Source organism: Alnus glutinosa, chromosome 3 (assembly GCF_958979055.1).
Source record: "Alnus glutinosa chromosome 3, dhAlnGlut1.1, whole genome shotgun sequence".
Taxonomy (NCBI): Eukaryota; Viridiplantae; Streptophyta; class Magnoliopsida; order Fagales; family Betulaceae; genus Alnus; species Alnus glutinosa.
Genome location: NC_084888.1, coordinates 3634662 through 3647556, shown reverse-complemented (window position 1 = coordinate 3647556; position 12895 = coordinate 3634662). Strand labels below are relative to the sequence as shown.

Here is a 12895-nt window from a genome sequence, read left to right as displayed (position 1 = left end):
CCTTTTTTTTATTTGAAGTACGTACTTTTAAAAATTATTTATATCATATTCCGCATTTTAAATATTTATTTTTATTATTTCATTTAAAATAAATTTTTTATCTATTTTTACTATTTTCAAATAAGATTATTTTTTAATTAATTTAACTTATGCATTGTTAAACATTGAAGCAGCTTGTGAAAATGGCTAGTCAGATGTTGAGTTTTTTTTTATATTTTTTGAACAGGACTAGCCAAAATAATTTTGACAAGTCGAAATTATTATTATTATTATTTAAAGAAAATATCATTGATATTTCATTGCATAATCAGGATTACAAACTAGAGCCTAAAAAGCCTTAAATAACTAAAGCATGAAGCTCTGAATTCAAAATAAAAATAAGAAAATCAGGAATAACGTTAAGCCAAACTCTATCATTGCCCTTCAAAAGCCCTTCCTTTGCCGAAGTGTGCGCTGCCTTATTAGCTCCCTTCTTCGTGTGGCATACATGCCAACTATCAAAACCATGGAGAACCTCACCAATATCAAGCACAATATGCCCATACCTACACCAACTAGCATCCCTCCCATTAAGGGCCTTTACCAAAATAAGAGAATCATCCTCCGAGATAATATTTAAGAAGACCATGTTTCTATATAATTCAGTCGCCCTTAAAGCCGCAAGAGATTCCGCAATAAGTTGAAATTATTTTGGTAAGGCCTTTAGTGAATATGAGTGAAAAATCACCTACATTCAGCTAGTTATTTTAGTTTTAAAAAAAAATGGTGAACACTATACACTCATCAAACCTTAAAAAATAAAGAATAAATATATCATTCTCTCTCCTCATTGCTCTCTTTTCTTTTTTTAGGAATGCTAGGGGTACTAACACTTTTACAAAGGGACCTTTACAAACTGATGTGGCATTTGACATAAGACGAAAATGCCCTTTCAAATCCACAAAAAGTTACACCAAACAAAATGCCGATCCAGATCTCTTCCCATCGCCGGAAAAATTCAGCTCGTCGGGCAGCCGGTCCTCCAGCCACGTCGGAAAACCCCCGGCCCCCACCGGCAGCCAGCACGCCCGAGGATCCGGCCGGATATGAGATACGGCCGAGCTTGGGATTCGGCCGGATCTCTCAAAGATCTGCCTGGAAACAGAGATTTGGCCGAGCGTGGGATACGGCCGGATCTCTAAGTTTCGGTCGGAGCTCTCAGATCTGGCCGGAACTCTCAAACCCATGCCGGCCGAGCGTGGGCTTTCAGCCAGCGTGGGATACGGCTGGATCTAGTGAGATCCAACCGAGCGTGGGATTCCGAATCTCTCAAACCCACACTGGCCGAGAGTGGGTTTCGGCCGGAACTCTCAAACCCACGCCGGCCGAGCGTGGGTTTTCGGCCGGATCCGGTTAAAAATCCGGTGGCCAAACCGGTGAGAGGGGGGGGAGAGAGAGAGATTGCCAAAGACGAGGGGACTGGGTTCAACGGGAAAGGGTGTTTTTGTCTATTTGTTTTGAATAATTTTACTATTAAACTGACGTGGACCCTCTTATGAGGCTCCACGTCAGTTTGTAAGCTTTCCTTTGTAAAAATTTTGGTACATGTAGCATTTCTCTTCTTTTTCTCCTCTCCCCCTTTTTCTTTTTCAAGCATACTCTCCCTCTCTACACTAATTTTTAAAAAAATATGTTCATTAAAAAAATGGAAAAATATGAATTTTTAAAAATATAACTATTAAGAAGAGATGAAAATTTTAAAATATGGCCGTTAAGAAAATATAAATTTTTAAAATTATGATTTTTGGAGAAAGAATAAAGAATTCTTTGAAAAATAATATTTTAAATGAAATAGTGAAAGTGGATGGTTAAAATAGATAGAGTGATGTAAGAACTTTTAAAAAGTTAATAGAAAAATGTGATTTTTTTAATTTTAAAATAAAGAAAAAAAAAATAGCTAAATCGAATGCGAATGCTCTTAAAAATATTGTAAGAAAAGTGAATTGACAACCTCTAATTTTTTTTAAATCGAATTATAATTTATAGACATACATCGTCTGATAATAAAATCATGAAAGTTGGCAATAAATTAGTTTAAGAATCTCAATAATTAAGTCCGATAAAGTCTAATTTATTATGGATAAACAAGAGATTTTAAGATTCGGAATATGATTGTTTTACATTTAAAGTGAAATAAATCCTAAAATGTACAAAGTATTATATTATTTAAAATTTTAAATAATGTCACAACCTACATATATATATATATATATATATATATATATATATACATCATTAAATATGTAAAACACTACTGCTCTGTTTGTTTCAACGTAAAATGATTTCGACGAAATTATTTTCAGAAAAAATGATTTTCTTGAAAATATTTTTCGGTGTTTGGTTCGCACGAAAAAATTATGAAATGCAAAAATCAGAGTTTGACAAATGTCGCCAGAATCCGGCAACGTCCGGTCGCCATCGCCCGATTCCGGCGAAAAGTTTGACTGGATCCGGCAGGAATCTTCCGGATCCGGTCATATCTGGCCGTTTTGGCCAGATCCGGCTGGATCAATAGCCGAATCCGTCCAGATCCGGCCGGATCCCGGCCGCTTTGGCAGGAAACTGGTAAATTCCGGTGACCTGATTTCGGCGCCGGCGGGGATTCCGACGACCGGATGTTCTCGGACTCCGGCGCCGACTGGATTCCGACGACCGGATGTTGTCGGACTCCGACGCCGACCGATAATTGTTAAATTCTGACGATCGGATGTCAAACATGCATGTAAGGACGAAGAGTTTCATTTCGGAAAACGATTTACGGTTTTAAAAATCGTAAATCGTTTTCCGAAAATTAAAGAAGCTTTTACGGTCAAACCGAAAATGATTTTCGTTGACCATTATTTTTGTCCCTACCAAACACCGAAAAATACCGAAATCGTTTTTCAAAAATCATTTTACACCGAAACGAACGGAGCATACATGATTGATTCACGATCATAATAATTGATGGCATGAATGCAGCCATAATGGATATACGGATAACCATAACATCCTATATACAAGGGTGGGGACCGTGGGGTCATGTATTAGCCTGGAGGCTTCAACCCTTAAATTTTTAGAAACTTCCTTAAAATCTATAATTCTTACAAGACCCCTAAAAACTAATTATTTCCCTCACCATCCCTATAAATTTTTTTATAAATAATTTTTTCCTCCACATCAAAATTTCCGACTCCAGCCCTGTTATATATGCATAAGGATTAGATAATGAAAATATTAAGTATAGAATGCCGGAAACCCAACACCCCCAACTCTTATATATTTACTGGAAAACCCCTGTTTAAGAATTACGGGTTTTCAGTTTTCTATTTTCGTAATTTGAAGGAACAAGAGAGAAATAAAAATCTTCCTTCAAGCATTATTCGGAGGCAAACAGTGTTTTACGGTCTTTCACGTAGGTGTTTAGTACAAAACCACATGTAAATCGATCTGTCTAGGTTTTCTATTCATTAGCTTGGTGCACTTGAAATGGGGCCCCAAAGAGACAAACAGCATTCCAGCCATAAATAGAGGGGTTGCTGGAATTTAATGTCAGTTATCACAACAGGTCTATATCTTTTCTTTAATTTCCACGTTGTTTTGTTCATGATATCCACAGGGAAGAGAGAAAATGAGATCATGGTCATCTTACGGACACAAAGATAACACGAATGCAGGCCAGGTCACAAAATGAATGTTCAACTACACTTGCCCATGCCTCTTGCCCTCTTCTCTTTCACCAGCTAGCTAGCCCACTCTCCTTGGCAGGCACTGTCTCTCATAGTGTACATCAATAATGGAGATCCAAAACCAAGCTAACCAATAGTCGCTGTAACACTAGGGAATAGAGATCCAAAAAATAAGAATTTTTATTCTTAAATTTAAAAGATTTAAAGAATAATAAAATAGGAATTTTATCAAACGAAGCTAGCTAGTACTGTCCTGGAAAGAATCAAATGCTTTTCATCAGATTGTTGTGTAACCTCCAATTTGTCACTTATAATTAAGACATATTTTTTTTTCCTAACTAAAAGAGAACGCCATGAGATGGAGGAGAATTTCTTAAAGGAGAAAAAGTTAGTGGGCACTTGCCAAAAAGAAGTCATTGGACAAGGACAGTGTTAGAGATTGGTGATCCTTCTTATTACTTTTACTTATTTTTTTTTTCATAACATAAGTTCGTGAGAGGAGCTTCCTACATAAGCAAACTAGCAAAGGACCCTATCCAAACACCATATGTAGTAGTGGTTTAGCAACAGGTGATTGAACATGTATTAGGATCAGAGTTCGACTTCCACAATAAAAATCTTTAATCTTATTAGTATTAATTGTTTTTGGTCCTACTGATGTCGTGATTGGGGTTAGTCAAACTATGATTCAGTTGGACTTAAAAGAGTACTTGTAATTCCATCGTCTTAGGTCCATCTTGTACAGCTCTCAACTGATAAGTACTACTATGAACCTATGGCCACGCTTAGCTAGAATAGTCACTTTTGAACTCACCTAATAAAAATGAGATTAAGCTTACACATGAAGAAAAGTGTTAAAATATTGATCAAATGATTAAATTTTTTTTTTTTTACCTACTTAAATCTTTTAAGACAAATGATGATAGATTTGGCAGACTTTCCGTCCAAAAGTCTCTAGTCCGTTAGACTTCAGTCGTCAATTCAAATCCCGTGAGTTTTACTTCAATGGTCAATTCAAATTCCGTGAATTAAACGGGAGTTATTTACAGGACAAAAAATGAATAATTAATGGACAAATAAAGCGGAAAGAGCGAAGAAAGATATCTCCGTTGCTTGAAATGAAAGCGTGTGTCTTCCAACCCAAGAAGTGCAAATGTTTGTCCCTCATGCCTTTCGGTTTCTATACGCTATTATATATCTTCTTTGTAAAAGAAAGTAAGAAACGAAAGTAGAATGACGTGCAGGATTGGAAGTGCGTTTTATTTTATCTACTTTCACTCACACAAGACTATGTATTCTTCCCGATCACGATTGATTAGGTATTGTAGTTTTTTCAATAATTTAGATTCAATCTTCAATTTTATTTTTTTTTTTAAAAAATAGAAGCTAAAATTAAATTTATACTGTTAAAACAACCATAACACATATACTCTAATTTTTTAACAGCACCTAAACCAAATTCCTTTCTTCCCCATTATCAATATTAATGGCACTTTGATGTTGGTGTGAATCCCTCCAAACTTTGTTTTTTTTTTTTTTTTTTTTTTTTTAAGTTCCCGAACTTGATTGACAGGTAAAGAAAATCATCATTAGAAACATTCGATAAGGTGCTCTATAAAATTAAAGAGTAATGCTAGGAAACAATATTTTTATCTTATAACTATCTTCACAATGTTCATGTGGCAGTCTGAGTAAACTTTAGACCAGTATTTTTTTTTAAAAAAAAAAGAGTAATGCTACATACCATATTAATATCATATAAATATCTTCCAAAGCTTACGTGGCAAGGTCTAGTAGCTTTTGGATTGGCCTTTCATTAAAAAAAAATTACGAGTTAGTTGAAACTGTCATGTCAGTATAATGAGATAATTGTGGGATAAAAATGTGGTATCTAACATTACTTTACTGCAACTACATCCCATTGGATGATAATGTCCAACCCAATAAGATATGGGTAAAATGTGAGTCTCGTATATAGTATTATTCTATTAAAAAAAAATTGATGGCTTTCAATGCATCAAAGTGAGCACGGTCTTTGTAATACTATAGCTATTTACTATTTGGGGATGAAACTTATCGACTCTCCATTTGATAAAGTTATTTTAGAAGTTATTTGTCACTTTTTATTAAAAAAAAAAATAAAATTGACTGGAGATAAATGTAAAGATAATTTGAAGTATTTAGTGTTATTTGCCAATTTTTTTTGTTTTGAAAGAAAAAAACAAAAGCATAAAAAGAAAAAAGTTTTATTAAACAAAGTAATGTGTACGTGAAGTAAGAGCTCAAAATAAAATTCTCTCCTTTAAACTACTTTTCTTTTCAGATTCACACTTAAAAAGGATATTCTTTAATTCTAAAGAGTCATCTTTTCAAACATTTGGACGATTCTTATTTGGAATACATATAAATACAGTAAAAGATATGATCTTTTATCATTCTAAGACACAATTCTTGACAATTTTCTTCGTATAACAAAGCGGTTTTCTAACTTGTTTTAAGATTTTTTTTTATAAATAAAAAATAATAATAATAATAATAATAAAAGTAAAAATTATTATGTAAATAAAAATAATCAAAAATTATGTCTTAAAATAACAATATATCATATATCGATACAATAGGAATTCAACTAGCTAGGCTTTTTATGTCATTATATGTAATATTGCACTTCTCTCACGAGGTTTTCCATTAATATATCATTCACTCAATTTTTTCACTAACAAATTACACCCGCATTAAATAGGTTTCGATCCCCTAACCTTGTTTTCTCCTCTATCTCTATAAAATTGATTTTACTAATATTTATTTATTTTTTTAATATATATATATTTGAATTCAAACCATTTTATCTCTCATTGTTAATTAAATATTACCCGTATTAAACTTTACTTATTAAGTGAAAGTGGATATGTTTAAGTACAAATAAAATAATTAAATCCACCCTATACTTAAAAAGAAAATATTAATTAAATTAAATTGATCCGACTTAAATTTTGGGATAAACTATGATTTAAGATTATTACCCTGATGTGAAAAAATCGGGAATTCATCTAACACTAAACAAAGCAAGTAAGCAACTGACTTTTTCCTTTGATCAAACTATAATTCACTAATAAAACTTAAATAAAATAAAAAGAAAGGCAGACAAAAGGAAAAGAAAATGGAAGAAATAAAAGAAAGATGCTCTGAGCTCTCCAATAGTGTAATACAAAAGTAATCAAGTAGACTGAGTAGTAGATTGAAAAGAAAACTACAAAGTAATCAAGTTTCCCCCCACAAACGTCCTCTCCCAAAGAATAAAAGAAGCATGCTGGTAAATCCCAAAGTTCAAAGCAAATCGACACAATTTTTCTCCAAACTATTAAGAAATAATTTAGAGGAATCTCTACGTTTAATCGATCTGTTTAACAATGAACCGCGTAAATAATAACATCTCTCTCTCTCTCTCTCTCTAAAGGATCAAACCGAGGACAGCCCATCCCAATGCCAAGCCGGCCACCACCTGCTGCACGGCCCTGATCGTCACCGCTCCATTCTGCATTTTGTTTCCACAATTAGAGACAGTTAATTAAACGCATCCAAGCAGTTGCATTTTGTTTCCACAATTAGAGACAGTTAATTAAACGCATCCAAGCAGTTGCATTTTGTTTACTATATATATCTGCCAAAAGACAATAATAGCCATCGTGTAGGTACTACGTGTGTGACTGACATTCTGACATCGACTTCATTTTTCTTTGCCTCGTGTTCTGCAACTCAAAATTTCACTCTATTTCAAAACATTTGAGTTCCGTTTTGTTCGGACTACGGTCCTTGGTGGCGCGTGGGAAACCACGACATGGCCCTGTGTTCATGGAGACCACTGTTTTACAGTACACAAGTTTACTAGGGAGCGAAGACGGTGCGTAATGCAACAATGGCTTTGTTTGGGAAAATCTAATCCTACTTCACAACAATGGTTGTTTTAAACTAAAATTTTGCAGATCTAGGCGCACATTGCACCCGGCGCAAGTTAGACCTACGTACCTCATCAGCCAAAGAGGGACTAGGCGAGGTCGCGTCCTGGCTGGGTCCGGGTGCCTCAGCTGGCGGAGCGGGCGGGCCTAAAAGCCCCGGCGCCGGGGCCGGCGCGTGGTGCTTCTTAGTCTTAGCCTTTGGTTTCTTCTTGCTCGGAGCCGGAGCTGGAACCTCGGCAGTCGGCGCGGTTACCGGAGCCGGAGGAGCGCTGGAGGGAACAGTCTCCGGCGCAGGTGACGGAGGAGACTTCTCCGGTGCAGGCAGAGGCGTAGAGCTGACCGGAACCGGAGCCGGTGGTGAGCTCAATGGAGCAGCCGCAGGAGGTTTAGCCACTGGAGCTGGCGCAGCCGGCTTCGATGGAGTTGGCGCAGCCGGTTTCACAGGAACCGAAGCCGGTGGAGACGACAATGGAGACGTGGCCGGAGCCGGAGATTTAGGCTTCGAAGGTGCTTTGGCTGGTGATTGTGGCTTAGATGGAGCCGCGGCTGGTGATGAAACCGGTGAAGTAGCACCCGCCGGAGTCACCGGAGATTTGGATGGCGCAGCCGCTGGGGACTGGGCTCCGACGCCGGCGACAATGATGCCGATCAACGCGAATGCGAGCAAGCATTGCCGATCCATTGCTTCAGAGAGACAGAGTGAGTGAAGGCTGCGAAAACAGCGTAGTGTTTATATATAGGCCCGTATCAGGCCCGTTGAAGGTGAGATGTTGAATCTGGACCACTCAAAGGCACATACATGGGCCCCATTATCAGTGGGCCCTCATAACCGTTGGATCAAACGTACAAAAACTAAAGGTTCGGGCTTTGGGGCCCACATGCAACAATCGAACAAAGGTTGCACTGTAATATGGCAGCTTGAAACAGACTGTCTGGGACCCATGATGTTCGTTAGGTGCATGTGATCTCGCGGACAATGAGTCACAGCCTCACAGGGGATATAGAATAGATTATAGACGTCCTCAGTTGTTGCTACTTTTTGTTTCTTTTTCGCTTTACTACGTGTTATGTTATTAACATATTTTTATGTGATTTTCTGCTGGCTTAGATTTAAGTAGCAGTTGGCACAGCTGGATTTTTGAGGTGGGGTAGTGCCAGCGTTATAAAACCAATGGAGAGTATGAGAGACCAATGAGGGGTGGCCACGTGAGATGCCGATGCAATAATTGTGTCGGAAGTTTACCGGAGGTTGGGTAACTTTAGTTGGATATACAGTCCACCGCCAAAAATGTTTTGGGTCCAAGGTCCAAAGCGGCATCGCTGACTAGGGTGTCTTGTAAGGCAAAATTTTTCTGGTAACCCCGTCCGACAAGTTATTGACTCACGGCTGAATATTTAGGAAGCTGTCAAAACACGTTATTATTATTTTTTTTTTTTAAAAAAAAAAAAAAAAAAATTCTCAATTATAGGGCATGTAAAACTCAAAGAAGTTTCAATTATGTGAATTGAATTGATATGTCATATGTGGTGCTGTCGTATATGTGTGAGAGAGTTTTAGATATACACAATCTGATATGTTACTAACATACCAGCCGGCAAGTAGTTACTTGTAATTGTAGTTAGAGTTTAGTTGTAGTCAGTTATCGATTGTATCAATGTATAAATATACAACTTGTAATACATTTTATTTATTCAGTAATACAAGAGATCATTTTTCTCTCCAGAATATTTTCCCTCATTCTCTGTTTTCTTCTCTCTGTTCTTGATCTCTTTCTTCGCTTTCCTTCATATTGTTCATAATCTAATATAGTATCAGAGCATAATATGAAAAACCCTAATTCCTCTTCTTCTTTTGCTGTTCTTCATGATCAATCCTCGGATTTTCCTTTTCTTCCTCACAGAGGGATTGATTCTTGTTTCTCAACCTCTAATTGGTGAAAATTACAATTCTTAGAGTCGATCAATGTTGATGGCTCTAAGCTCCAAGAACAAACTTTGCTTGATCAATGGATCAATGCCAAAGCCGTTAGATTCTTCACCAGATTTCAAGGCCTGGACGAGGTGCAACGATATGGTTCTGAGTTGGATCATCAATTCAGTTTCAAAGGAGATTTCGGCAAGCATCATTTACATTAACAGTGTTAAAGTTGTCTGGAAAGATTTAAAAGAGCGTTTTTCTCAGGGAAATGGTCCGCGCATATTCCAACTTCAGAAATCCATTGCTGCTATCTCTCAGAATTCCAACTCTGTAAGCTCTTACTTCACTCAACTCAAGAGTCTTTGGGATTAACTCTATAATTACCGTCCAGTTCCTCACTGTTCATGTGGTCTCTGTATTTGTGACTGTATGAAAACAATCATGGATTTTCATCAACAAGAATATGTTTACCAATTTTTAATGGATTTAAACGATTCTTTTTTCAATATTCGTGGACAAATTTTGTTGCTTGAGCCTCTTCCACCTATTAACAAAGTTTTTTCATTAGTGTTACAAAAAGAACGTCAACAAGTAGTTTCTGATGGTAATTTCCAGACTTCTCAATTTACTGATAGCTCAGCTCTTTTGTCACGCACTTCTTTTGCTCCTTCTCCGAATTTCAAACAGCAACCTAACCGCAAGAATAAGCCTACTTGTAGCCACTATGGTGTGGTTGGATACACAGTTGAGAAGTGTTATCGTATTCATGGCTTCCCTCTTGGCTTTCAGTTCACTCGGACCAAACCAGTTACTGGTTCATCTGCTAATCAGGTTCAAGCTACAAAATCCTCATCCATGCCTTCACCTATGCCATATACGCAGGCTCAATGCCAGCAATTGTTAGCCTTTATGCAGAACAATCATGTTTTCCCAAATTCTCCTTCTACACTTCAAGCAGGTAGTATCTCCAACACTACCACTACTGATCGATTGACCTCTTCCACAGAAGGTAAATCTGTTGCTCTTACTAATCCCGAATCAGTGTCTTTATTTTCTCAATATTCTGTTTTTCTTCATGTCATACCACTATTTCTTGTCCATCTCATGCCTGGATCATTGACACGGGCGCCGCTGATCATATGATCAATTCCATTTCTCTTTTTACATCCATCACTGCTACAATTTCCGCCAAAGTAGAACTGTCAAATGGGCATTTCGCTCTTGTCACTCATGTTGGCATAGTTCAGATTTCCACACATTTAACACTTACTGATGTTTTATGTGTTCCATTGTTTTCTTTTAATCTTCTTTCAGTTAGCAAACTTGTTAAAACCTTCAATTTATGTTTTCTATTTCTTGCTAACTATTGGTTAATATAGAAGCTTGCAACATGGACGACGATTGGAATGGGTAAGGAAGCAAATGGGTTGTTTTACCTGCTGGAGAAACCTGAGTCACATCAACCGGATATATCTTCATCTTGTAATTTCATTTCTCTTTCTTTTCCTTTTTCTGCACATGTTAAATCTGTTTCTATAGATATTTGGTACTATAGACTTGGCCATCTATCTCCATATAGGCTTAGGCTTTTACATTCTAATAATCCTCACATATCATGTGAATTGTCATCACTTCCTTGTACAATTTGTCCTTTGGCTCGACATAAAAGATTACTTTTTCCTTCAAGTATTACTTTTTCAGTTTCTGCTTTTGATCTTATTCATTGTGATATATGGGGATCCTATTCAACTAGTTATCGGAATGGTCATCACTATTTTCTTACTATAGTTGATGACTATAGCCGTTTTACTTGGATACATTTAATGAAATCCAACGATCAAACCAGAAAAACCGTTCAAGATTTTTTTCATTTCATTGAAACCCAATTTCATTCCAAAATAAAAATTCTAAGATCAGACAATGGTCCAGAATTTGCCATGACTGATTTCTATTCTACTAAAGGGGTTTTACACCAACTTAGTTGTGTAGAATCTCCCCAACAAAATGCAATTGTTGAAAGAAAACATCAACACCTATTAAATGTTGCTAGATCACTTCGTTTTCAAGCCAATTTATCTCTTATTTTTTGGGGAGATTGTGTTTTAACTGCTACATACCTCATTAATCAGTTTCCTACTCCCCATTTGTCAAACACCTCACCTTATGAATTGTTATATCACACACCACCTTCTTATGATCATCTCAAGGTCTTTGGTTATCTTTGTTATGCCTCCACTCTCTCTAGAAACAGAACAAAATTCGATCTTCAAGCCAAGCCTTGTATGTTTCTCAGTTATCCCTTTCTACAAAAATGATATAAACTTTTTGATCTTAAGTTTTTATTTCAAGAGATGTAGTTTTCCATGAGTCGATTTTTCCTTTTGCTGTTGGCCTACATAATCCATCTTCTGATGGTGTGTTTCTTCATTCTTCATCTTCTTCTTCCTTTCCTATTATACCTTCCATCATTCCAGATATCCCTTCTTCCCTCAACCTGATCCCTCCTCAAACAGATTCTTCATCTCCCTGCTCCTCTTCTACTCACCAGCATACTCCTATTTCTTCTCTTCCTATAATTGAACATAATTCTTTCATTCCTCGAAGATCATACAGGGTTAAATGTAAACCAGGTTATCTACAACAATATCACTGCCAGCTTGCTTCACATTCACTCCATTCGGCTTCCATGGATTCAGGTATTCAGTATTCTCTTTCTTCTTTCCTTGGTTATCATAAATTGTCACCTTCCGATAAGAGTTTCTGTTTATCAGTTTCTTCCACTTATGAACCCCAATTTTATCATCAAGCCAACAAATTTCAGCATTGGCGCACTGCCATGAATGCTGAGTTTACTACCTTAGAGGATAATAACACTTGGCTTATCACTGACTTGCCTCCAAACAAAACCCCAATTGGATGCAAATGGGTTTATAAAGTGAAACTTAAGGCAGATGGGTCCATTGAACGCTATAAAGCAAGGCTTGTAGCTAAAGGTTACACACAACAAGAGGGTTTTGATTATTATGACACTTTCTCTCCAGTTGCTAAACTCACAACTGTCTGGTGTCTTCTTGCTCTTGCTACTTCAAATGGTTTGTTGCTACACCAACTTGACGTCAATAATGCATTTTTGCATGGGGAACTCAATGAAGAAGTATACATGAAGTTACCTCATAGTTATTTGGTTAAGGGGGAGAATAAGGTGTGCAAGCTCACCAAATCTTTATATGGCCTTAAACAGGCTTCACGACAATGGTTTGCCAAATTCTCATCTACTCTGCTTCTTCATGGTTTTTCTCAATCCAAATCCAATT

General features: G+C 36.8%; 1 protein-coding gene across 1 annotated transcript; it reads right to left on the bottom strand.

Annotated features, from left to right (window-relative positions):
* Nucleotides 1-6877: 6877 nt before the first annotated feature.
* LOC133864948 (lysine-rich arabinogalactan protein 18) lies at nucleotides 6878-8377 on the bottom strand. The gene is made up of 2 exons (XM_062301398.1): nucleotides 7734-8377; nucleotides 6878-7242 (listed from the first exon to the last, which is right to left on the bottom strand). The coding sequence occupies exons 1-2, from the start codon at nucleotides 8343-8345 to the stop codon at nucleotides 7159-7161; spliced, it is 696 nt and encodes a 231-aa protein (XP_062157382.1). The 5' UTR covers nucleotides 8346-8377; the 3' UTR covers nucleotides 6878-7158.
* Between the last annotated feature and the right edge of the window lie 4518 nt (nucleotides 8378-12895).